The sequence below is a fragment of the Zonotrichia leucophrys genome, chromosome 6 (genome assembly GCF_028769735.1).
Source record: "Zonotrichia leucophrys gambelii isolate GWCS_2022_RI chromosome 6, RI_Zleu_2.0, whole genome shotgun sequence".
NCBI lineage: Eukaryota > Metazoa > Chordata > Aves > Passeriformes > Passerellidae > Zonotrichia > Zonotrichia leucophrys.
Genome location: NC_088176.1, coordinates 15,460,717 through 15,488,336, shown reverse-complemented (window position 1 = coordinate 15,488,336; position 27,620 = coordinate 15,460,717). Strand labels below are relative to the sequence as shown.

The 27,620-nt window shown below is 36.3% G+C and overlaps 1 protein-coding gene across 8 annotated transcripts in view; it reads left to right on the top strand.

Annotated features, from left to right (window-relative positions):
* CPEB3 (cytoplasmic polyadenylation element binding protein 3) overlaps positions 1–27,620 on the top strand; it is a 78,983-nt gene that overhangs the window by 15,092 nt on the left and 36,271 nt on the right. For 6 of the 8 annotated variants that reach the window (XM_064716100.1, XM_064716097.1, XM_064716103.1 and 3 more), the window contains exons 3-4: positions 13,054–13,213; positions 23,871–23,927. In XM_064716100.1, coding sequence (XP_064572170.1) covers positions 13,054–13,213; positions 23,871–23,927 — 217 coding nt within the window. The remainder of the gene's footprint in view (positions 1–13,053; positions 13,214–23,870; positions 23,928–27,620) is intronic. The other 2 variants (XM_064716105.1, XM_064716104.1) reach the window with 1 other exon arrangement.

Below are 27,620 nucleotides of genomic sequence, written 5' to 3'. Positions count from 1 at the left end.
CCATTTTCTTTGTTTTATCCACTCTTGAATTGTTCAGCTGCTTTCAAACATCTATTTCTTCCTACTCCTGAATTTTGATTCTTTTTTTCAATGAGGCTTCTCATTTGAGTTGGCCTCCCCTATTCCACTTTCGGTGTCAAAGCTTCAGGTTACAGAGGAAAGCCCAATAAATCCCTGTAGTTGTGTTCACTTAGTCCTGTGCAAAATTAATAGCATGAGGGGTTTTAAAAGTAGGTTTAATCAAATTCAAGGAGAATGGAATTTTCAGAAATACTGGCTAGAAGTTCTGAATTCTAGAAATTTAGACATTTTAACCAAGTGATAACTTAGTCTGAACATGCAGAACTGATTTTCTTTCCCCATGCCCAAACTGAGCTTTGAAAATGTTTGGCTTGGGATGGATTTTCACACAGATTGACAAAGAACCACTTCTGACATGAATGAGAAAAGCATTTATTATGGCTTTTTCATGGAATTTTTATATATGATTTTTTTTATGTCATAGCCATAAATGGATTTTCTTGTGAAATTCACCTTTCTGATGTAGAATTGTTGTGAAGGTGCTCAGCTTAAAAAGATTCATCCTAAAAAGTTATTTTTGGCAACACTGTAGGCAACTTAAAGCTGATCATTTAATGAGAAATGTCAGACAACAAAGAAATTCACCCACCAAAGCTCTCTGGGTTTTATTCTCTGACTGAGGCTCTTTTTTGCAAGTAAGACTAATTTCCTAAAGAAAGTCTTTGGAATTGTAGCTTCTTCTCAAAATTGCTGAAATAAATAGAGCAAACATTTTGTTTTAAAACACTTGAGTGGTTAAATATTGTTTTGGATTAAATGAAAATTTCCTAATTCCTTGTTGAAAGTTGCTGCTTCATTCTGCTGAAGTATCTTGCTTTGTGAAAGAGATGAGTTTAAAGCATTAATGAATTAACATGGAGGTAGCTAATGTTACTCCCATTTACTGCATGACCTTAACATTTGTAAAGGGTTAACAAATTATTTATGTATTAACTGATTGTTAGCATGTTAACAGATGGCTTATAAGCAAATCTAATGTCATCCATTGATGTGCTTAGCAAATGTTAAGGTGTGTAATAACCAAGTGTGTAAAATGTTTATAGCACTCTTTGTGGGTTTGAATTTTTTTTAACTACTTATAAAGATAACTTCTAGTTTTGAATCATGATGCCCACAACAGTCTGACCTAATTATTTCACCTCACTAAAGAATTCTCTTGCTCATGTATTCTCTCCAGGATCGTATTGTTTCTTTCTGTGACAATAGAAAAAAAATTGAGAACAGTGAGACCTCTGACAGGGTTTTTCTTAAAACTCACAAAGCCTGAAGTAGCAGCTGACTGTGTGGCAGGAAGACCAAGAAAGAACAAGAGAGTAGAGAAAACAAAAGTCAGGAAGAAGAAAAAGTAGGACTTTTATAGTACAGAATGGAGGGGAGCTATGGCATTTTCAAATACAGCAATGCAACATGACCATATGCCCATGCACTTTCTGCGGGTGAGATTTTCTGCAAGTAAAATCTTGAAAAGGTTGGACCAGATTGAACATTGAGTGGTGAGGGTCCTCAGGTGGGTGGCTCCTGCTGCTTTTGGTTGCAAGTATGTGAAGCTGTACCTGTGACTTCTGAGTACAAAAATCAGCCATAATTCTCAGCAGATTTTACAGGTGATGTTTTGATGCAAGTTTCTGCAGACAGTCTCACTTCCCTTGTCTAAACAGAAACACTCTCTTCTGACATGGTTTTACTGAGTAGTAGATTACTTACATAACATTTCTTTCTTTCTAGGCAAGGGAGAAGTACCTGCTGTTGTGTATGCCATTCAAAACCACTTGAAAATGGATTGTAGTTAATTTTACAGGTTTTTTTAAAGGCTTCACTTTTGTATAGGAACTGCAAAGTTTTCTTGCAAATCATTTTGCTTGCACAGTAGCTTTGCTCAAATATAAACATGAACTGGTGAATGTCTCAAAATATAGCTCAGTCCTTGGCTCCACTGGACATGTAGAGCAAGGAGAATCAATTTAAAAGAACAAACACAATGAGAAGAACTTTTTTTATGAATACAGGCATGCACAGATTCAAAAGGCAATCATATGAAATGCATAGTTTTTCATACAACCTACAATTTTGTTTACCTTTTCACATATAACCTTTATATATGTGATTTATAGTTGTCCAGAAATCAACTAAAAAACTCCTGTATTTCTGTTTTCTGTGTCACTCTTACTGATTGATGAGGTCCTACTTGATGGTGAAGATTGAGTTCTTGAGGTCATGACCTTGTAGTTAGTGCTATTAAGTATCAGTCTGCTTTGCTGCAATTCTTCAGCTCTTTTTGTATGATGAGCTTCTCTCTTCTGGGTTGATGAAGTCTTGTAAATATTATTATTATGTTTCTACTTTAATAACCAATATTACTCATTTCAAGTATCTCAAGTGATCTCAAAGAAACTGGTCTCAAGATTTACCCTTGAGAAACTGCATTATTTATACTTCTTTAGCAGATTCTCTTGGGCACTAGCAGTTCTTTCCCGTTTTGCCATTTTCTTTCTTACCTCAATTGCACAGGTTACTTTTTTGTTTCCATTTGTGTGGTCACTTTGCCTGTAGCAGCATGTGAAATGCTCTGTGGAAGCCCTTGTTAGATCAGCCATGTCCTACTCTTTCAAGAAGCAGGAGCCACCTTTTCCAGGGTATTGTGTCAATAATGCATAATGCTACGTTATTTTTGCACTGTGCTTTGTAAGGGACGAAATCCTTGAATTTCAGTCATAAAAACTAGAAACAGTGTTTGTCATCTATAGTTTCATATCCTGCTTCAGTTGTTGCAGTTCTTTGATTTTTATTTTGCTGGTCAGATATGCACAGTGCTGCCATTGTGAGTTGGACTGGCTTTAGTGCTTCCACTGACGGCCTCACTGACTCTGGCTCCTTTTGATTACAAGGTTGCCATGCTCCTCATCAGGTGCTGAGTTGGATACCTGATATTGCTTTCTCTTCCTATTTATCTGTCTCCTCTGTTTACCCTTGTTTGCCTGATTTTCCTCTATGAATGTGAAGAGCAGTTATGGAGGCTACATTATTTTCTCCTGACTTCTGGTGTTTTAATTTTTTTTTCTCAGTCTTCCTAGACTTCTTCTAGACATTTGTTGTCCACGGTATTCATGCTGACCTTTTTACAGTTTCCCTGAATATGTGTAAGTGGCTGAACATCCTGGTTCTTTCCTTGTAGCAATATTTTCTTAAGGTGCCTGTCAGTTTTTATTACTCTGTGCAAAAAAAAAAAAAAAGAGAATTCTGTTGCAAATCAAATAGGCTTTTATTTCAAGACATTTTTCCTGTCTGTAGCAATCTTTGCTAAATTTGCCATGTGCTAATCAGTATAGCTCTTATGATGTAAAAGGAAAATGCTTTTCCTGTTCTTATGAATATGGTTTTCAATTTCTGCATAAAGAAGGTTTCCTTTTGGTTAATTGGCTGTTCACACTTGTACTTGTGTCTTGTAAGTGATTTCCGAATTGTTTTAATTAAATCCAAATGTGCAGCAGTAATTTGAATGCATAACACCTACCTGACAACACAACTGCTCATGGCCTCTTCTTATCTAAGGGGAAGAATTTCTTATTCTCGTTATTTTAAAGAATTTTAATGTAAGTGTTCAGGCATTTTATATTAGTTATTCTTTTCCTCATATCCTCTATGCCTTTAAGCCCCTTAGGCAATAAAAGATGGAAGTATGCCTAGCATGATTCAGTTACTATTTTAATATATTATCCTATGAAGGTAATATATTTAATAAATTAATTCTGAATTTGTTATTAAATTGAACTTTTTTTTCATATGTGGAATGATTCAGTACTTGCCACTGAAAAAATTATTTTATTTGTAAAATTTAATCTGAATTGGAATTGCTTGCATATAGTTGATCTGAAGAGTTGCTTCTAATTAAAACATAATCTTGGACTGGCATTTTTTTTGCTCTGCTTTTGTCCTTCCTTCCTCTAAGTGGAGCTTGATGTTACAAGTGGTTTTTGGATTGCTGCTGTGTGCTCTTTCCTGCTTGTTCAGTTGCCTATATGCAGCCTTTGGTAATTTTGCTGACAATCAAATAGCAAATATTTTTTAATTAGAGTTTCTGACATAATGACACTTCAGGAAAAGGTTTGCCTGGTATCCCACTGGCTATACAGGAGTTTTCAACTCGTGTTTAGAAGTAGGTGCACAGCTTGAGAAAGCCTGTAATTCTGTTTCCTTCACATGAAGGTGTCTGAGGCAGTTTGGGATTCTGTGATGGATTATGTCCTTGATAAAGTCCTAGGATGGGCAGGAGTTGCTACCTGACTATTCTCAATCCCCTTAGGAAGAATGTGGCAGAGAGGGTTGTTGTGTGCCACAATTATCATGCATATTAATCATGCTATATAATGGTATAAAGTTAGGATTTGGGTAGTTCACATGAGTAATTGGTAAGTAATTAGTAGTTAAAAGCATTATTACAACTAATAGGTTAAATTTTTTCTTTAAATCCTGCTGGATGCAAAGTGACATCACACTGCGAAGGTGATATCACCTCTTTGTCTTCTCTGGGAGCTGTTTTTCATTGCCAGTGTTTCTGGCCTGCTTTAGGCCTGTGAGTAAATATTGGTGAATAGCCCAGTGCCCCCAGGCCTCAGGAACAATCCCCACTGTACCATTTCCTCTTCTCAAATGGAGCATGACTGTCCTCTCTGTTCTCCAGACCTTTAGGTAGGAGAGGATCTTGTCCCGTGTGAGCAGATGAAATGTGGTATCTCTCTTTTGTTGAAATAGCTGCTGGAGTTCTGACACCTACCAGATTTTTGTTAGGAGGCACTATTTCCTGAGCACAACAGAAATGGAACAGGAGTGTGACATGGAATGTGCCAGTTAGATGTTATGTTAGTCACATTTTTCTTAAAAGCACTATGATTTATAGTGAGAGACAATATTTTATTTGTCTGCATGCTTAAACATCTCAGTGACACTTCTTTTCCCCTCTTACCAATATATTCCTTGTCACTGATGATCAGTAACTGCAGACAAAACCAGTTTCAGAGAAATCCTTGAGTCTCCTTTGCTTGGTGGCCATAGCAAATGAAGCCACTGGGCAATGGTGCTCAGAGATCTGTTTGACAGTGATTGCTTGTGTTCTTTTCTGTCTCCCATTTTGTCTCGTTATGCTCTCATACCACAGACAGACTGTACATCTTTGAGACAACAGCTTCCTTATACAACATGTCCATTCAGTCTTACATTCTGTGGTCCAGCCTGCAGAGTGGGATTATTGAGCTGTAGCCTCCCCAGTACTCTCTCCTCCTCTGCAGCTCTGCAGTGCTTTCATTTTGTGATTTGAGGTTTGCACTTGTGCTGATTTGTCTGGCAAGGATTTCTTAGGTCAATGTTACTTTTTCCTTGCAATGGGACACAGGCAGCATTCTACTGAGCAGAGAGGTAGAAGCCCAAAGGTGACTTATCAGTGCTGAACTCTTGCACAGCAGGCCAATGAACCAGTTAAATTATGTCATTCTAATAGCTCAAGGGTATAATGAATGGGCTTGTAAATTCTGCTGCTGACATCTTTTTTTTCCACTTGCTTGTTTTTGTGAATTGATGGTCATCTTGGGTGTAACTACTTTAATCCTATATTTTACAAGTGTTAGAGCTGTTTGTTACTGGAATCAGTCACTATAATAGAAAGTGGATACATCAGCTTTTTGAGATGCATTCAGCAGCAGGACTGATGAGCAGATTTTTATCTAAAGCATCACATTGAACAAAATATGACTAAACATAAATCCTGTCACTGAGTGTTCAGTCAGTTGTACTGTCTGCAGATCATTCCCTACAGCAGTGTAATGGCTGTAAAAAGAATAGATGTTTTGTTGATTCTTCTGATTTTTTTTAAATTTGTTGTTGTGGGGATTTTGTTTGGGTTTTTAAAATATGTTGTTCAATTGCTTTCATGGCAAAAGATGATGCTTGAAATAGTAATTGTATTATATGATCATATTTCTGTTTGCAAAGATGGAAGCACGGTAAAAGATGGTGTTCCCCATTGGAGCATTTGACTCTTGGTGCTTGACTGCCATTGAATGCAGAAATAACAATAGTGATCATGTAGAGTGTGCTTGGCATATTATAAAAATGTGTACTGGAAGAAGAACTAAGTTATCAGCTGTTTTCAGGAAAATGCAGTGGAAATTGAATTACTTTCTTCCTCCACTTTGCAAGCAAATATTGAATATTCAGGAACTTGACAGGATAGTCAAGTTTAGTGAGTGTGATAGCTATAAAACTGAACTTTCTTCTATATATTTTGAACATTTACATTAGAGGTGTGCAAAAAGGGAATCTCAACTGCAAAGTAAAGGGGCATTTGAACCAAATAATATAATTTTATTCATTTTTGTAATTCTGTATAATGCTGATTGTGATTGTATCTCTTCATATTTCTGTGCTTTTTAGTTAATCTGAAAATTTAAATTACAAACATTTCACTAAAAGATTTTAGAACTCAGAATTTATAGGCTGTTAAAGTTTGAATACAACTTTACCTTTCTTTCTGGAAAAATTGCTTGAGTAGGTCAAGTTTTCAAGGCTTTTGGATTCAGTCTGAGTTCTTGCATGTTAACTATGAAAGTTTATATAACACACAAAAGATGACTAACTAACTAGAGTTTTGAAATATTATTTTTCAGATTACATAGAAATGTTTCCATCATCTTTATACAGTAAGATATCATTTTATATGTGTATTAGTCTTCCTTATTTTTCTTAGAAGCCTTCTAAATAGGCTTTAAAAAATTCACCTTTTGCCCAGTGAACTTCTGAACACCTATGAAAATAAAATCTGCTACAGTTGGTAATCTTGAAAAACGAGAAATGTATAAGAAGTTGATGTGTTCTGTGCATACTCCAAGAGCAACAACAACATAAGAAAACATTCCCCAATTTGTTCCAGTAAAGGAACACAATAAATCCACCTTAAAAATTAACTGGAAAGGTAAAAAAGAAAGTGGAATTCAAATAAAATTCCATTAAGACTTGGTGTTAGTAGTTATACCTCACTATGGGCATAGACAAATTTACTGTATTGTTCCATCCTAGCTACATTTTATGTCTTCTAATTTGTTTTGGTTTATTTCATTTTTTACTAAATCCAATATAAGGAAGAATTACTGAAATTTCTGGTTGTTCTAGTTCTGTCTATCTGGGTTGTCAGTCATGTTGTTGGCAGCATTCCAGCACCAAGCTGCAAAGGAAGTAACACTTGCTATGTACAATTTTTAAAATTCTTTTGGACAGTGATAATTTTACTTTACCATGTGACCACATTGTCAGATTTCCTATATTTTGAAGGACTTTTTAAAACTTCTCTGAGAATGCAAGTGGGATTGGGCATCCATGTGAAGCTGTGAGGGGTGAAGGACTGCCCGGCGAGCCTTCAGAGCGTGCTGGATGTGATCATTCACGTGCACCATCATGGCATGTTGAGCATGTCCCAAGCTAAACTTCAGAATTTTTTTTTGCAGTTGTTGGTTTTGCTATTTTGAATTGAGATACTGAAACAAGACAAACTTGTTTTCCTTGTGTTCTTAGTAATTAATTACCTGTGCTGCAGGTGCTAGAACAGAGTGAGTGAGCCCTGTTGGAAACAGTGCTGGCACTTTACCCTGTCTTTATTCAAAGCTGTGCTTCCATTGACTTCAGCTTTTGTTGGCAATGCTCAGCAATCCTGTCCAGCCAAATCCAGGTTTATGGATAAATAAAATAACACAGCAGTGACCCCTGTGAAGAAGTTTGCATTGATAGGAAAGTTGTTTAAGCCATAAGAGTTTTAGCTGTTCCCTAGATCTCATTGTTCTGATCAAAATACTATGTGTAATGTCACGTAGTCAGGCTCTGATGACTCCTGGGAGCCTCACTGGAGTTGTGGTGTTCTGGAAACAGTTAATATTCCTGTGAGTTGAAGCCATCTTGTTGCTCAGCAGAGTTGGGTTGTGTTGTGCCACATACTGGTGCAGAAAGCTGAAAAATCTAGGGCAGCATGAAAATGAAGAGCGCTGAAATAAATTACTGGAACTGAGATAGTGCTCAGAATATAGGAAGCTTAGTAGGAAGTCGGTGAACTGAAATATGTAGACCCAGGGAACTGTGTCTTTGGGAAGGTCAAGATATCTGAGGATTTGTTGCTTGCACAGTAAAAAAATATGCAGCTGAGGGGTGTCTCTCAACTCCATGTGTATTTTATGGTATGGATGTAGATGACCATGCCAACAAGGATTAAAACATGCAACCTTGTATTCCATGGTTAAGGATTCTGATTATGGATGATAGCTGGGCTTGGGCACCATGAATGAGATTGCTGACATGCATTCTTAGGGTAAAAACTTGTCCCTTTTTAACTGCACTGTAATGAATCATGCTCAAGTGTCTTTTCTGCCATAATCCTCTGCAGAGTCAGAAGAAAATGATACAGCATCAGGTTTTGGAGCAAGATGCATATTGTCAGTGTCTCTGCCATGGGATAGGTCAGTCATCTCCTTTTGTAGCTCATTAGTTCCAATTACTTTGGGCTACTGTTCAAGCTGAGAGTTAATGAGGAAATCAGGCTGTATTAAGATCCACTTCTCACCTGTTAGGTCCTAGCTATAGATTTGATCTTGACATTGTCATTTGTGGTGAAGTCATATCTTTTTTTCTCATTCTCAATCTTTCCCTCTCAGCAGTAAAGACATGGTTTGTGTATCTACTGGGAGGGACCTGGAGTAGTGCTGGGTATGCCCTGCCCTTACATGCCCCTGCCGTGAGTCTGAAGGGATCAGAGCAAAGCCTACCATGTTACAGGGTACAACAAATTGGAAAAAGTTCTTTTTATTTCAAATGTTACAAATGTGTCAGTACTTCAGTACTTCTAAGTAATATTTGTTTCATAAATAAGATATCTTTCAAAATTACTTTTGCCTTCCTGGAATTTGGTGATGCATGTATTACAACTCAGCCATCTCCTGGAGTAAGTGACACAGGCATCTGTCCTGGAGATAAACAGACCTCTTCAAAGCACTGTTTTGATTCATTCCCAAGCTCGTTCATTATGTGTGTTGGAGGGAGACTGGAGACTTGTGAATCATTATCATGGCTGTGTAATTAAAGACTAGCATAATACATATGCACCAAAGTGTAAGATTCAGATAAAATGCACATTGGTATATTTTCTCATTTTATTTTAGTGCATTGACTCTGCAGTTATTTTTGGCACTTACTCTTTGGTTTTGATTTATTTTAGGTAAAATGTTATAGACACTGTGTTATGTGACATTTTTTTTATCAGACTTACAAGTAAGATATTTAGAGGTAGAAAGTTGAGACCCAGCTCCAACTAAAGGTCCATTTCACTTTGTGATTCTTCAAAATCTGATCCTGATATGCATTTGTGTTTTCTCACTATATTGATGTCCACTTTGAGGAAGTCCATGGCATAGATGAATGTAGAGATAGCAGCCATGAAGGGCTGGGATTTAAAGTTATGGGATGCATTTCTTCTCTAAGAGCTGTTATTACTAAACTGGTTTTCTTTCTTTCAAGTCTGGATAATTCTGAGAACTGAAATATGCTGCCATATACACCAGCAGGTAACAGGGAAGGAGCTGCTGTCTGCACACAGCAGAAATACAATCCAACATGGGCAGGCTGGACTTAATCTTTTGCTGACTTAATGATTATTGTGTAGCCAAAGGCAGTGCCTGGTAGCTGGAGATTTCTCTTTTATCCATAATGCAGTTTATCTAAGTAGGTCTTAGGAGCTTTGTCTTCTGTAGGAAGATATCCCAGCAAATCTTCCAAACTGGCTGGATTTTAAAACTTCTTTAGCAAGTTATTTATTATGCTTTATCACTCTGTATTTTGTATATCTTTTGATTTTAGTTCATGTTCCTAGTCCCAGAACTTTCTTGCAAAATCCTCATGTGCTGCTAAGGGCTTTTATGAATTGTTTATGTTGTTGGGATTGTTTGGCAATAGATTGGTGGCCTATGGAAACAATGCAAAAGGCAAATCCAGGAGCTGGAACAGTATCAGCTCACAAAACCAGGAGAACCTGTTTGTGCTGAGAAATGAGGAAACATAATTGTGTGTGTGTGTGCAGAAGCACCAGTCATCTTGGAAGAAATTGCTGAATTTAGAAAACAGTTTTCAAATCTGCTGAGTACAAATGAGTTGCTACTGAAATGAAAGCTACTGAGAAAAATGGTAATAGCCCTTTTATTTAGGAGCTAGAATGTTAGCCCTTACTTGTGTTTTATCACCCACACTGCAAAGTCTGTGGTCAGCACACGTTATACTTATGCACTGCCACTCGTAAAATCTGTTGTGTCTAAAATTTCTTTTACTAGATTTATCTTGCTCAAGTGCTATAATGGCAAGTGTTATAATTGCCTGGTAAAGGGTTTTGATTAAATTGATCTTCCTGTGTTTAATGTAGGTCTGTTTTAATCTTGAAAATATATTGCAGGTTTGTGTGCCCCTGAAAAGGTTAGGAAGATGCAGCATTCCAGCAAGCCTACCCTGCACAGCCTTGCTGCCATGCTACAATTTCTTTCTCCCTTTTCCCCCTTGTGCTCAGCTCCTTGGCAGGTTACAGAACAAAGCAGGACCTCCCAGGGATTTGCTACTATAGCAGCAATGGTTAAAATATAACATATGTATGTTAATAAAGGCTAATTAAATTCAATTTGTAGGCTGTGTCCTCTTCTGAACTCAAGCCTTCTGACCTCTAAGACTGTAATCTCAGGAATGTTTGAAGCTGGAATAAACTACCACTGTGGCAAAAGCTTCAGTCCTGCCCTTTAGCTCTCCTGCCAGTGCTGGTTTTGCCAGCTCAGCTCTGCTATGGCTGTGTAGTAAACCAGGTCAGGGCACACATCTGACTGAAAAATACTTCCTTACCTCCATTTAGGATAAAAGCTGTATCTTTGCATTCATATTTTCTCTTCAAAAGGATGGTGTAGTTGGGTATTGAAGCAGCTGACCTCTTCACTTACATGCAGTACATATATCTAAAAGAGGCAGATAGAAAAAGCCAACAAAAGTACTTCGTTTAAAGGAATTATGTAAAACCTACTTAATCAATTTACTAATGCATCACTAGAATGGGTTTTTTCATCAAAGTTAGTGCTTTTTGTTTTTGATTTACCCTTGCATTTTTTTAAGGAAGCGATTATGAAACAAACTCTTCTCTACTAGTGCATATTACTAAGAAGTGGGTTGTTTTAACCAAATAAAGTTTTCTTTTTGGAAAAAAAACCCCAACCTCAGTACTTTGGATGTTTTTGTTTGGTTTGAGGGTTTTTTTCCCTAGGATCTACTTTGAATTTGCTGGACATACATACATTTTATTTTATGTTTCAGTGTATTGCTCCATTTGGATAGGGGAGCAAGTACTCTTTTAAATGCAGTATACAAATGATGGAATTCTAAGCAGCTGTAGAAGACAAGAATCATCAACAAAGAGAATTGAAAATGAGTGAGCTCATTTGAACTTCAGTACTTAGTATAGCTTCTAACAGAAATCAAGTATTATTCTTTGAACATCATGTTTGACTGCCAGAAATGCTCAATAGATTAAATAAATGTGTATAGACAATAATGGTAGTCCACTTATAGAAAATACAACATTAGCACACTGAATAAGGGAAATTGGGTCTTCAGTTTAGAGTAGGCACTGTGGGAACATGAGACTTTTGACAGTAAGATTATCTGTATTTCAGAGTTTTCTGTAATAGCAAGCTTTTAATGATGTGTATTTATTTTAATTCCAGAACGGGAATATTAAAACAATGATGAATTTATGCAAGTATTCTCTCCTTTAGTTTTATTTAAAGACAACCTAAGAACAAGATGGTTCAAGAGAAATAGTATTTATTAAGACAGAATTTTATTACCTTTTCTACGGATACTGCTTTTTCTCTGAGGATTTTAAATACTAGTTTTGCAAGCAAGAATATCTTATAGTAACATGGAAAAACATTGTTCCAGGAATTGTGGGAGCATATTACAATGAAGGTTTCAGTTTGCAGGGTAGGATCTTATACCACTTTTTATCAGCTGTAGCATAATATAGTATACAACACCCCCCTTTTTTTTAATGGTAGTGATGAGAGTAGGCAAACAAATATTTTTTAACAGCTGGGTGACCATAAGGGGCCACTCTGTTATGTTGTCTGATAGTGTACAGTACTCTGGATACATGGGCATTGGTAGATTGTTTCCTCCATGGAATTGTTCCTGAACTTTGCAACTGGTTGTTCTAGTAGGCCTGCTGAAGACTGATTCTGGGGTTTGGTTTTTTTTTCTTTTCTTTTTTCCTTTTACTTACCAAAAGCAGAAGCAGAACTACAGTGAATTAAAAATGGGAGGTTCAAACATTGCAGACCAGCCCTTGCTCAGGTTTTTGAGTGCCCTTCAGTGGAAGTGTTATCCTAGCTTGCCTCTATTTGTTCTTGCACCTAGTGTACTTTCCTTAAACCCATCAGGTTAATGTTAGACATTTGAAGAATTAATTGGTAGTTTCTGGCACAAAGGTGCCTGCTGGTGTCTTGAGCATTGCTTGCTTCTGCTCTGATATTAAGGTAGCACAGTGACAGGAAGCAGATGATGAAGCTGTAAACCAAATATCTCTGAAATAATTTAATTTCTCCTGTGTAAGCATTAATACTGCTTTATTTCTAAGTTCTTATTTAAATGACAATATTTAGAATTAGCAGTTGCTTCTATGTATATTTTTAGAAATACTTAAAAGCCTCTTTGCATAGCTGTACTGGGGAAAACAGCAGTTGCAAAATGAAGGGTATAATTTTAAACTGCAGACATTTTTTTTTTCTTATAGAAAGTTCTATCAAATTCTATAATCTAGAATTAGATGCTAGAATTTATATAACAAGAAATGAGCCTATGTTAGAAAATTAAATTTTTCAATAACACTTGTCTTTTCTTCCTTTTTTTTTTTGTTTCTTCTAGGACCGGAATAGGCCCTATGACACTTTTAACTTGCACTCTTTGGAAAATTCCTTAATGGATATGATAAGGACTGATCATGAGCCTCTGAAAGGTAAACACTACCCTCCCAGTGGCCCACCAATGAGTTTCGCTGATATAATGTGGAGGAATCATTTTACAGGTTAGGAATATTCATATGTCCATGCTTGCTTGGTGTTTAAACAAAAATCAGCTTTTCAGTATTTCTATAAACTTTTTATTAATGAATGAGTTTCCAGTTTTGTGAAATTTCTGTTTTCCCATCTTAAGATAAACTTCTCTACTAGGAAGATAAAGTGAAATGTCTACCCATTTATTCTAAGTGTACAATCATAGTGTTATCTGGCTGGCGTATCTGAAACATGGGATTTTGTACCAACAAATTGTAGAGTAAGATCTCTTGCTGCAGTCACTTCAAAAATATTTCATTTGAGTCCAATTGTTGTGTTCAACATCTTTTTAAAAGGTTATACTAAAGTGTGGATTATCAGCTAGGATGCACTGGTCCTAAACCAACCAGTGTGTCAAGGTTATTCTCTATAGTTAATTTCAGGTTTCTTTTAAACAAATTTATCTTAATTTGGATTTCAAATTGTTAGGGGAAGCCAAAAGATATTAGCTGTTGTTAAGTGCTGGGAAAGTTGTTCATTATTTATGCTGTTAAACTCTGTTTGTTCTACCAGGTGTTGGCATTAGGGATGAAACCATTTGCAATACTTGGCTGATAGTATAGTAAAAGGTGTGGCAGCATTTCATTGAATTCCTGATCAACCTGCACCCTCCTTTGTCTTTATCTTTCACTGGTTGTGTTTAAAAATAGGTGCACATTCTTGCTAATATGCATTCTTGCTGACTTGTCAGACTGAGGATAGTTGTAAGCCATATACTAAGGAAGTATTGAACAAGAAATGATTTCCAAATACTGAGTCAGAACACAAAGAAGAAATCTAGTTATGTATAGCACTTCCTAGCAAAAGCTTATATACATGTTTTTTGACGTCATGACTGCCTCATTTACTCTCCTCTCCATTGTAAAAATATTTTTTCTTGGTCAAAAATACTGTACCTTTTTTGCCATATCTTCTAGATACAGGTTTTATTCACAAGCCAAACAAACTGGCTTCTTTACCCCTGTTGTCTTGAAATTTGCTGTGCCATAGCCTTCATGTGTCTTTAACCATTATTCATCTGTCTGAAATGGCAGGGAATACAGTCTCATGTCTATTCTGATCATAAACTCCTGAAATAAGGGTTAAAGTCGAACTTAAAAAACCATGCTCAACAAAATTGACATTTCCACTGGATATATGCTTCATGTGGCTGGCATTAGCATATTAATAAAATTCAAATGGCTAGTAAATACAATTTATTATTTATTGTATCTTGTTAGATATGTTGTAATTTAGCTAAAACTCATTATTTTTATGGGGTTTTTCAGTATTTATTTACATATACAAATAGAAACTAATTTTTTAAGAATGAATTTCCACATGAATCTTAGTATGGAAAAAGATGGGGTTAGATATTGGACTGGATATTAATTATTGAAGTTGGTTATTGTGTAAAGTTTAAATTGATCTTTTCCATTTGATAATGGGACCGTTAGCTTTACTTTTGCTCTAATAAGGGCTTCTGTCTCAGACTGGATGTGCTCTTTCTAACTATTTCATTTTCTCATTCAGTGTTTCTCACCCATTTTGGCCTTCCTCCCTTGCTAATGAGCTCACTTCCACTCAGCAGCTGTTGGAGAAGTCTGTTTTTCTGTTAGTTACCTCCCTGCCTATGGGTTTCCCCCCAGTGATACTGTTGCTTTCCCTGTTTCTTTTTTCTCTTCCATCTAAGCACAGGGCTGACTTTGCCAGCCCCCAGCCTGGCCCTGGCCTCGAGTGCCCTTTCCCTGTTCCTGTTTTCACACTGCAGTGTGGCTGGGAATATTCACAGGAGCAGCTCTTACAGGACATGTTCATTCTCCCTTGCAAGAGGTGTTGCTTTCCTCTGTGTTAAACAGATCTGTGTTCCTATTTTAGCTGAATCCTTTTCCTGAAAACCATTCTTCTGCAAAAATTGATTTAGTCCTGACATCACTTTCTTACTGTATTTTTGCTGTTTCTTTTTCTATGAAAATTGGTCTTGAATGTTTTCCTGTACATCCCACTACTTTTTCTCTACAAAAGTGCAGAAGGTTTTCAGCTGCTGTCCTTCTCTGCACCTTCCTCACATTTCACTTTCTTGTCTTATAAATTCACTTGCTTTTTCTTATTTATTTCACACTCCTCTGGCTCTCCCCCTTAAAGTAGCAGGACATTTTAGTCTGTTAGCACATTCAGAAAGTAAGTGATCAGTTCTGCTTGCTTTGGCTTGCTCTTAAGTCATTGCCAAATTTTCATTTATTTTCGCCTTGAAACTTTTTTAATATATTGGTTATGTACTTCAGCTTAATTTTTTCAGTTCCTTGTAGACAAGCCCATGTGAATGTCTCTTGTGTGAAATTTCTGGAATATTATTAACTTAACCAACCCTCTGAGCTAGTTCCTCTTCATTTTACCAACTCTGTCTTTCATAGTAAACTGCTTATTCCCTTTAAATCTTTACTTCCTCTTGCATCTGATTGTCCTCACTTAGGTTTGTGCACTATTTCTTCTGTAGATACAAAAATCCTAATATAAAATAAAAGCAATGAGATGGCTTTCAAATGACTTCTTAAAATTGTTCTTCTTTTGGTAAATGAGCCCTTTTTTCTCAAACAATCACAGTTAGCAGCACTTACAGGTCAGTTTGCCATACATTTACTATCCAAATTTTAAGTGGAAAGTATGAAAAGGGTGAGTACCAAAATCCTCTGATTTTGAAAATACAGGAAGATTTGATTCTAGAAAAACTGTATATTTCTTGAGGCCTCCAATGCATGTTACAGAGCCTGAAACAGGTCGATGTTTCAGGATCATTTCACCCTGCTGCTGCCAGCAAATACTTATTTTTAGAAGTACTGTCTGCATATGTATTAATGAGTAAAATATTGCAGGCAGTTTATATGAAGTTTGAAACTTTGCTTGAAACATCATCCTTCTTGGCATGTGTGCCCTTCATGTCCCAGCAGATACTTGGAACAAAAAATAATTCTCTTGGGTATGGAATGAGAGCTCTTGATTAGAATGTGGGTGGGAGGATTAACCATAAAAGATTCTGATGGGAAGACCAAACTGAAATGCTTCTGGGATATTTTGTTCTTGTTTTGGGGTCTGAGTTCCTCATGCTCTGTTTGGTTCAGAGGAGGTAGTGGAGAAGCTCAAGGTGAGAAAGGAAGAGTCTCTTGTTTGTAGTTGCTGAAGCTTCATACCCTTCACTGTCTGAGGTATGGTCAGGCTTTGTCCTGTAGGCCATGGAAATTGAGTTTATTTCAAGGTCACCCAAGCAATCGCTTCTTTTAAAGCATGATCCCCTTGACCTTGAGAGGACATGTGATTAAGTGGCATTTTTTGGGAGGGACCATTTTATTGCTTTCAAGTGTGGAGCAGAGCCAGTCTGAGAGATTATTGGTAATGATCTGACCCTCACTCCTGCAATGCTGAGTTACCCACATTGAGCCAGGCTGATGGGCAGGCTGGCTGGGTGCTCTCCAGTGAGGACAGCCAGGGTCACTCAATCACTCAGTTCTTTTTGTGTATTTTTGCTGTAAAAGAGATTTGAAATCTAGCTCGGAGTTTTCTGGACCTAAATTACCAGCATATCCATCTAAGTTGCATTTTATCATGAGCCCAGTCTTGGGAGAAGGTGCTCAGTGTCAGCTCTTGTTTTGTTTCTAAAACTGATTTCTTTTTCTCAGTTTTTCCTGCCAGATAGGGGAGCCCTTCTGTATGTTCCTGGCTTTCTGTCCTCATAGTCTGGGAACTGTGCAACTTTAAAAGTCATTTGTCATTTTCATACTTTGAGATTTAAGGAATGTAAATGAATTGAAAAAGAATTCTCATTTTTGTTTGTCCCAAGACTTCCCTACCTGCTTTCTCTACCATCAAGACCAGCTTCAACATCTTTCTTTCAGTCAATACTTGTAAATACTTTGCTTCTTTCAAAAGGAGGGAAAAAAGAGGGCAGAAGTTGAGTAAAGGAATTGTTAAGCTTCATTTGGTTAATGACAAATCACAGTGTACAGCCCAGGGTATCTGGCTGTTCCCCATGTCAGTCATAAGGAGACCTCTTGGACAGAAATGTGCAGGATCTCCAAAGATGTTTTTCTGAAAAGTCGTATTTATTTTCTGAATGGCCAATAAAATATATTATACACTACAAAAGTATGAGTGACAGTTTTGCTTTAATGAGGAAAGGTTATGTTTGCATTCTTTATTTGCATTCTGCTTTGACCTGAAGGTGTAGGGCAAAAGTAAATTATCAGAATGGCTATGGGTAGATGCCATTTATCACTGACCAGAACATTTCTTTCCTACATAAAAGTGTCTCTTGTCTGTGGTGTAATATGTCACTGTTGCAATATGTTTATCCGTGTCAAACTATTGCATTACAACACAAACAGAGGTATTCTGATCTATAAAAAATATTTTGATCAGAAGTAACTAGCAGCTGCCTTTGTTCTATTTTTAAATAATTAAATAAAATATTTCAGCTGTGTTAGATCATATGCTCTGCACATGTGCTACTGACAGGTCATGAAACTAAGTATAAAACTGAGGAAAGAAATCATGTCCTTCAAAGTATTTCTTTTACATTTACTGTTACACTAGATAACAGTAATATTTGCTTATTTATTCTAAATCAGAACAGAAGCAAACTTTGTAATTTACAAATTTCCACCTAACAAAAATTGTGGGTTTTTTAAAAGAAGTGTGACACAGCTTCAAATATAAATAATTGGAGACAACACATGTACAGGGAGATTTCAAGAGTAGGCTTTATAATAGATCTAATTTCAATGGATATCACACTGTAGAGAGATACACAAAGCATGTGTTGATTGTGTCACAATATTTCAGTAGAGATCAAGATGTTGAATATAAATGTACAACAGTTCACAGGCAGAAATAGCAACTGTGGGGAAACTTTTTATCTTGATTTTCTGTACTTAATGTCACTCATTTATTTGTGAAACATAAAACTGAAGTTACTGGATTACTACTTCATAACTTTTGTAAAGACTCTATCAGGTCATATGAAAACTCAGCAAAATTTAGGATTTCTTGTTTACATTTAAATTACTCACATTTTTGACAGCCAAGTGTTTGAAGATTATATGCAACTTAAGACTGTTGGATTCTGTTCCACAGAATGGACCTTCACTTTTCCACTTTAATTTCCATTCATTTCAGTACATACCACCTGATTTTGTTCAGCTGTAAGTGTTCCTAAGCTTTTTGTAAGCAAAGCACTAAGTTTGCCACATGACCCAAGAAAAGTGAAGGTGAATGGATAATATTTGTGTTTGCAGTCAGCAGCTGAACACAAAGGTCATGCAAATAGAACAAATGTTGTCATCTCAGTGCTGGGAACGGCGCTACACTGTTGGAGCTTTTTGCAACACTTTCAGCAGGAAAAATAGTGCAGTGTTCCAGCATTTCCCAAAATCTCAATGCTCATGAAAAACAGAGTGAGCCAACAGATGTGTTTGCACATGTATTTGTGTTTAAAATTAGGCCCCTCGTGCTAATCCTTTTGAAGGAAAGAGAGTATGTTGCTTTTCCATTTGAAACTCTGCTTATTTAAAAAAAATCCTCTTTAATTTTTTTTTTCAGGACAGAATAAGGTCATTAGATGGTTCATATTTTTAAAATTAAATAAGTGCCTCTTGCAACAATCTGTAGTATGGTCATACTTCCCAATTTGCTGCTGGCAAACAGCATGTCCTTGTTTTTGACCTGCTGAATCTGTTTGGTCAGGAGTGGTGGGGGTTTTTTATTTGCTTTGTTTGGTTTAAGTGATTATAGAGATAGCAAATTTTCCTTCTCTTTATTTCCCTCTTTTCATTGTGCTGGTGAAGACTGGCCTCACAGAGACCTAAAGCTGTTTTGCTTTTTTTCTTTCTCACTTTGCTGCTGTTTTGAGGGTTTTGTATATTTTAGTATAGATTGCTAATGGTAAAGTCTGCTTTGATATTGTTTTATTTTAGTCCTCCCAAGCCACCAGTGAAAAATGCCAATATTGCTCTTTTGAATACAGTTCTAGAACTTCATGTAGAATGAGCATATGTGTACAAATAACTTGTCTACCACTTATCAGTAATGCAAAATTTAAGTATTGCTTTCAAAGTACTATTAACTTGAAAATATAGCTGTTTCAAGCTAAAAATGTTTGCACTACTTAAATATGTGCAAGACTGCTGTGTTTTATTGCAGCAACGTAATTTACTTACAAAGTCTGCATTTCACTGTAATGTGTATGCTGTTTTATTTTATGCTGGTTTGTTTTCCCTACTGATAGGATATATTTGTGATAGGAAGAAGTTTTATTACTGATATTCATAGCTGATAATTATACACTTCTCTTCACTTTGCCACAATATGTTTTTGCACAGTTAAAGTATATACATGTGAACACAGTAATAGTTCTTCATATTTCCCTTCTGGCAAACAATAGTACTTTTGTTCTGCTCAGTATTTTAATTTTTTTAAAGATCTGTAAGTGTGGGTGTTTAAATTATGGGTGTGAACAAATGGCAAATATACATAAAAAAAGAGAGGAGAGAATAAAGTCAATAAACTTCTTCAGAGAGCTACCTCTTATTTTTACATTTTTCCATGTGGACCCTTGCTTACAACATTCTTGGTGTTGAAATTGTCTTGGGCATGTCTGCTAATGTAGCATAGCTTCACATATCTGTAGTTTTGGGAAAAAGGACAGAGAATGGTTGAAGGTCTACTCAGGTAAAAACTATTAAAATTCCTGTATATGCACATGTGCTTCATGCTTTGTGCCCATTTGTGAACCCTGGGGCACACATGGCTGAGCTGTTGTAGGTTGTGCTGTTGTCTGGGCTCCCAAATACATGGGAGTCAGATGAATAATCTTACTTCACATGTTTGGGGTAAGATTCTGGTCATGCTTTGCATTTTTTTGCACTCTGCTGTGTCTAAACTTGACCCTTCCCCACATGCTACCTGTCTATTCAAATAAGTATTGCTGGGTTTTAGTGCCTTTTGTTGGCAGTAACTTGGAAATGATAGAAAAGATAAGAGTGATAAAAGAGATATTATTACTAAAGAAATAGAGCAGACCTAGTCCTGTTGCCAGTTTCATTTGACCTTGCCACAGAATTCTTTAGTCATAAATTGTAATTGATATCAACAGTGATCTTAACAATTATGTGAGAGAAAGTTCTCATTCCAAGGAAGTTCTCGTTCCCAGAAAGTTCAGGACAGGTCAAAAGCAGACCAACTTTACCATTTTCTAGCAAATCTTATGCCAAATACTTTAATTGCTGAATTGGTATAAGTGGTCAATCTGGGGCAAATCATGAGGTATAGTAGTGCAAGTTTTTCTCAATATATAAGCAATGAACATTGTTTCTTGGACTGTTGATTGTAACATAAGAAAGGTTAAAATAGGTAACTGTAATCTTAAAAGGCCTTCACTATGTGAGTGTTCATATCCAGGTGCTGATTAGGGTTACACAAGTTTAAAATACCATGAAGCACTTAGGAAGAGCAAATGAATAAAACAAGAAATGCAATAGTGATAAAACTGTTTCTGATACTAATTTTTACTATTTTTGGAACAAAATTATTTCTTAAAACTCATGTAACTCAAAATTATCTAGACAATTTTCAAAATTTTATTTGCAAAAGAATCAAGAAAGATTCATATGTGGGAAGGGTATCCTTCCTTAAGTTGTTAGAAAGATTTCAGAATTCATTCAGGATCAGTATGCACCTTTACAAAGAACAAGGTAAAGTCAAATTTATTTATTATCTCATTTCCAGTACAATGCAGAAGAGAGGATGCACAGACTTGATGTGCTCTAAAAAGGAATTGGGCTCTCTGCCATGGCAAGTATGATATTGCACATGCAGCAGGGCACCCAGGCAGTCCAGCTAGAAAAGTCTCTCCAAATGTTGTTAGGAGAGATAATTTAGGAAATTTAATGATGTAAGCAACAGTGCAGCCTGGGCTATACAAGAATCATCAAGCCTTCATTCATGCTCTGAAGTGTTTCAAGAGCAGGAAGTATACAGCTAGAATTTTTTCTTTCTAAACTAGGAATAGAAAAGACATGGAAGAGTGATTATTGTTGTAGCCTAACTGCAATGCTCTAAGTGTATGGTAAAAAAGCATGTAATTGGAAATATACTCAGTAAATAGTTATGAAACCAAGACAGGCAGACTGAAAATGGCAGATGTACACTGAACACAAGTACTGGGGATGTAGTTACTGGAAGGGTTCCTATTTATGATTTCACTGAACTGCTGGAATCCATAACTTCTGTGCTCTTAACTTCCCTACATTTCTGTTTAGTGTGCTTAATATTCTTGAGAAGTGAACCCTTTATCTAGAGATTTTGTTTTATAACTATAATTAGTAATATGTGCTTACATAGATTTTGTAAATGTTCAGGTAACATACATGTGTTTTTCCTAAAATTGGTTGTTTTCTAGTTTTCATTTATGTGTTTCATCTAAAGAGGTCTTTGAGAGTACATATTCTTAATTATATTTCACAGTTCTACATTGCACCTTTAAATTATAAAATTTTAATTTCCTTTCTCTGTTCTCTTGTTGTTCCTTAGATAATTAAGCAGTTTTGTAATCTACAGATGGCCTCTTTTTTCAATTGAATAATTTGCTTCAAGCAACAAAATGTTAAAACATTATAACCAATATGAAAGGCTGTATAATTGTTCACAATTAATTTGTTGTCTCATGACTAGTATATTGCCAGTCTCTTTTGAATGCTTTTAGTGCAGGTGTGTTTTGAAAGGATTCCATTAATCTGTTTCTGTGGAGTGGCACGAGGGAGCTCTGAAGATGTACAGAATTATCCTGCAGGCTGGCTTAGCTCAGTGGGAGAACATGTCCTTCTGCTTGTGCTGCTCTGTATTTTCTGCTCCTCTCAAAAGATAGCTGACAAGAACTGTTTAAAAATAGCAGGCCAAGGGCAGGTGACAAAATGTCACACAAGCAGCACCTGGTCCAGTGACAGCCTGGAGGGAGGAAAAAACCAAACCCAGATGTCACAGATAAGATTCTATTTCTGAAGTTGGTTGAACAGCAGAATTTCAGCTTCAGCAAAGGAAAAGAGAAGGAGCCATTCAAGCATTATGCATTCAAATTTTACTCAATTTTTTCAGTTTTTTTTTCCTTCTATTCCAAGTATTAATTTTAAAGCACAAATTAGTACAGACACCTTTTCTCTTTACAAGTAATACCTGTAACCTCACACTCATTAATACACTGGTAAGGAAAAGGGGATTAATGTTCATCTGGAGATGGCTGACGTATTTTAGCAAAGGTTATACTAGATGAAATAATAGCAGCTTTAATGTTTCTGCAGTGCCAGATTAATGTGAAAATATGTATAGGAGAGTTATGTCTGTAATTAGGAAATGTGAAGTGGTTAATGAAGATCATCTCTTTAAGAAGCTTTGCTCAAGGAGTTGGAAAGTAAAAATGGAAATTCTATTTACCTTGTTCTTCACTTCTTTCTGGAGGTGCTCTTTGCTTCCTAGCCTTATTGTGGTGTCATTGTTTTCTAACAGAAGGAGAAAACTTCAATGTGAAGAAAAGATTGATTTACTTTTCTTAACCTGCTTATGACTTAGTTTCAGAGGTGTATTGAAACTTCATGCTGCATCTGTTCAGAAAGAATATTCATTACAGCACAGCAGTTTCTGTGACTGGAAATAGAAAGTTTTAGTTATCAATAGGAACTAAAAATGTTGGAGAGGATTGGCTTTAGTTCTGCTTTGCCAGAGTTTGTTAAAATTTGGGTTTGCAGAAGTACAGGAACATAACCATTATATTGGTTTTCAGTGTGGTGAAAGGATCTTGAGCACCCATATTTGAGTGTCCATGTAGTGAAGAAATGTAAAATGACCTCTTCCTTAGCTCCCAAAGTTAGCCACAGACCTGGAGATAGGACAAGCCCACGAAATGGAATTCCATTATATACAGGAACTTACAATACTTATTTGAAATAAATTTTTACCTGACCATAATTATCCTTTTACATCTTTTTCCAAGTAAGGACCAATGCAAATTACAGCTTGTAGATTTTCTTGGGTGGTTTGATATAAAAAGGCCTATGCCAAAGTGTCTTCAGGATGAGGTTTAATACTTCAGCTGAGTTAAAAAGCGTCCAAAATAAATCTGAACAGCACTAAAGGTGATGGGAGAGTCTTAGGGAAGAATGCAAAACCAGGGAAAGAACTCCCTCTCCAACTGTCTGTTAACTTGAAAGCTAAAGGTGCTGCATCTAGTATGAAAGAGAATGATTTATTTTTACCAATTAAGTGGAGTTTTGTAATGCTGTACTCGTTATTGGAAGCCAGCTATAAATGATGTAACTGCAGCAAGGCTGAACTCGAGGCCTTGTTTTGAAAGGGTAAGCATAATGCTTCCTTAGTGCAAAGTAAAGGAATGTATTAAAATAATTGTTTAGTTGTTTATGTTTTAAGTACATAATACTGAAGGTACTGTGGTGTTAAATATTTTAAATGTGTATTCTTGGGAAGTTGTCTCCAATCGGTGGAAGATTCAGCTACCCTGACTGTTCATTCCCTTTAGAAATTTTTCATATTAATGAATTTAATTCAGTTTTGAAATAAAAACATTGAAAATAGCTTTTACTTACATTGCAGGGCGTATGGGAATAAACTTCCATCATCCAGGAACAGACAATATTATGGCTCTTAACAGTAAGTAGTTGATGTCTAGTGGTTTATATTGCCATGTAGAATATTATTTCTTACATCTACTGTGTGTGTAGCTGTACAGTCAGACATAAATATGTGTAATGTTTGCATAGAAGTTCATGTTCACTCTCTGAGAATGTTTTTCATAAGTCAATCACCTCTGTTCTTTATATTAACTTGGTAATGGCTTTATGTGTTTCACTGCAAGCTTCATAATGCCTGCTATGGAGAATATTACAGAACAGTCTCTCTTGTTCCCTCTTTTGTGGGTGTGTATGTGTGTTAAAGCTGTTATTTTGATTTCTGATATCTCTCCAGACATATTTCTTCCTGTTGGGATGAGCTGTTACAAGTTTTGCATACAATTACATGGACTGATGGTGTTTGCCTTGTTGGTTTCCATTATGTAGATGGGAATTGGGAGAATGTTTAGACATCTAAATAATGAGGAAAACTGCACTTCACTGAGAGATTATTGCTTTTTTTTCTGTCAGGAAATAAAAGTAAGATTGAAAGTCCAGTCATGATCATATGGACTCAAAAAACCTGGCAGAATGGATGTGGAAGAGTTCCTGTGTGGGGAAGGTGGGGGACAGGGTGTGAGGCAGCACCAGCAGAATGCTGAACTGAACTCTGCAAATCAAAGCAGATATTTGTCTGTCTAATCCTGAGAAATGCTGACTCTTTCAAAATGTCCATTTTTGTTTACAGTGTTGAGTTAAACATTTTAGGATTACTTACGAACTTCTCTAAAATGTTTTGCCTTTGCACTGTCTATGTAGGTTAGACTGTGTATAGCTGAAAACTGCAGGGTTCTTTTGTGTAGTAACAAGCAAAGAATAATTCATAGATGTGAAGAACCAAAATTTGTAATAGATAAGATGCAAGGTGTTTAACATTTGGCTTTAAAGGCCAGCTTTTGAAAACTGGGACTTTGCTTGTCCTCTTCTTAGTTTTACACAGTTAATGGTGAGGTGATACTTTGGGGAGTTTTTGTTGTCACAGTTAGAATATAAACCCCATTTCCTTATGGCACATGAAATTATGGGAAACCATATAATTAACTAGGAAAAACGTTTTGTTTAATTAAAGAGGTTATTAAAGGAGGAAGCTGTTCATGCCTCTCGGTGTAAATAAGGTCTACACAGTTCAGGTGTCAGGTGTTTGACATGAATTCTGGTCTCAGAATGTATTTGTCCATTTCAAAAAGTTAACTGCAATAGAAATATATTTGTGAAGATGGGATACTATGATTGAATTTTGAGTTACCTTTAAAAATTGACAGTTATGATGAAATACATGGTAGCATTTCTTACAAAGTCTAACAGAGATTTTTGAAAGATGGGAATGAAAAACTGAAACAAGTTATACTATTTTGGAATAACTTGCTTTTATCTTAAATGAATGTTGTGTTTTATTCTGATTCCTTTTTGATGAAAATAATGAAAAAAGCTATTTTCCTGTCCAATTTCTTTGACCTTTTTACAACAACTATATACTCTTAATAGTTTATAAAAAACAATCATCTTTTGTAGCTATAGTCCTGTTGCATGGTGAACATATCAGGATAGCTAACTGAGGGACCAAAACTATATATATATGTATGCATTTGCACTATTTAAAATATGATTGGTTTATTCAAATATTAACTGTTTAAAGACTTAAATAAGCGTGGAATCATAAATATGCAATTTATGCAAAATGAAATGAAGCACAACACCCCCGCCTGAGTAAGTTCCCATATATTTTTCCTCTTCTGTGACTCTTTTCCCTTCCTTTCTCTACTAGGCAAGGCCACACCATTTTTGGCCATCAATCAGAGCCCTTAGCTAGAATTATTGTACTGTGAAACCTGTTGGGTTTTACTCTTAAATCTTTGAAGAGCTGAGAATAAAAGCCAATATTCAAGTACACAAGCTTAAAAATTACTTTCTGTGATTGAAATCCTTTTTTGTATGTAGCTAAACTTGAAAAATTTAGAACTAGGTAATTCCCATGTCATTCATTACCTTTTCCCTGTAATGGGGAAATATACCAAGGAAAATTTAGTTCAAGAAGAAACATTCTTTTATGTGCTGGAATGGCTGTGATTTGGGTTAAAAAAATTAAATAAGTAAAATAAAAATTCCCAAGAGATACTTCATCACAGTATTTTTTTGGAATAGTTTTGAAAACTTATGTAATGTCTTTAAATCATAATACTTGTCGTATCTATGTTTAATTTCTGTGAAACCAAACATTCTCTGCTGAGTCTGCAAATCCAACCTTCACATTCTATTTAAATGCATTGCTTCATAAGCATTTTTCTCTTTTCCTGTGAAGACATAGTAATAATCTTTAAGATTTATTACTCAGAGCTCAATTTCCCACTGACAATGTAGGCAATCTTTTGAAGGTGGAATAGAACATGTGCTCATGCCAAGAGCAATGCAAAACTTCACATGCTGTAGGGAGAGGGGAAGATTTTGGGGGATGTTTGTCTCCAGCTCCTCGTGCTCTGTGGCAGCACTTCTGCCTGTGCTTCAGCTGTTATTCCTGTTTGCTCATCCCAGCCCCTGGAAGCTGGGCATTTTCCTGCCTGCCTGCCTTGAGCTGCAGTCTGTGGGTGTTGGAGGGCACTGTTTGCTGTGAGGTGTTGCTCAGCTGGCAGCACAGGGGGATGTGCCACCACCCTTCTGCTCATTGTGCAAGGCTAAATCTTCAGCAGCTGAAAACTCTGAGTTCTGAAATTATGAAATTCATGGGGTAAAAGAGATTACTTTTAAATGCATAATTGTTATGAATCTCTTAGTGTCATTAGTGGCATTATGCTTGTGTACATACAGAGTTGAACATGTGTATAAACATGTTTATATTATAAATGCTCTGGAAGTTCAGAATTGGCCTTCTGCAGAAGAATGCAATGTTCAAATATTCAGAGAGATCCAAGCACAGTCCTAAAGAACAGCTAAACAAAAGGAAGATGCAAATATTAGATTGGAAGCATTTTTGAAGGGAAAAGGGTATAGCTTTTGTCTGTACTAGATCTAAATGGAATTTCTCAAATCGAAATAGTATTTAGAATCAATTAGTGACATAAGGTAATTTTTTTAGTTCATACTGGGCTAAACAGTGCAAGACTTTTTATAAACTTCCATCTACAGCACCTTATTAAATAATGGATACTGTAATTTGTAGGGGAAGTGTGGCATAAATTTAACTCAAAGGTGTCCTCCGTCCTTTCTCTTGCTAATATCCAGTACCATTTGTAGCCACACATTTCTGCAGCCTCTGCTTCTCTTGAATATGTGCTCCTTTCTGATTAGCTGAGAACCAGGGCTGAGTGAACAGCATGGATGCACAGTCAGCTACATGGCAGGTGGTGAGCTGTCTTCAGGGCTTCTTGGGAACTCCTGAAAGCCTCAGTGACTTCAGTGGGAGAGAAGTGTGGCAGGGGAAAAAGGAACATGGGAATAAATGAGGGTGTGGGATCTCTATAAAGAAGCACTGAAGTGTTGTGCTGGGATCCCCAACAATTTTCTGTAAAATAAATGTAGTCTAAAGGTAGTTAAATGAAACCCCTTTGTGAAATGCTGGAATATTGTTTTTTGTAAAGCTCCTCTGCACAGTGACTTTGCAGTCCTGTTGGGCTACAAATGTTCCATCTGCTTCCACTGTTCATTCTTGTCTCATATAAAAATGTGTCATCTGTGAGGT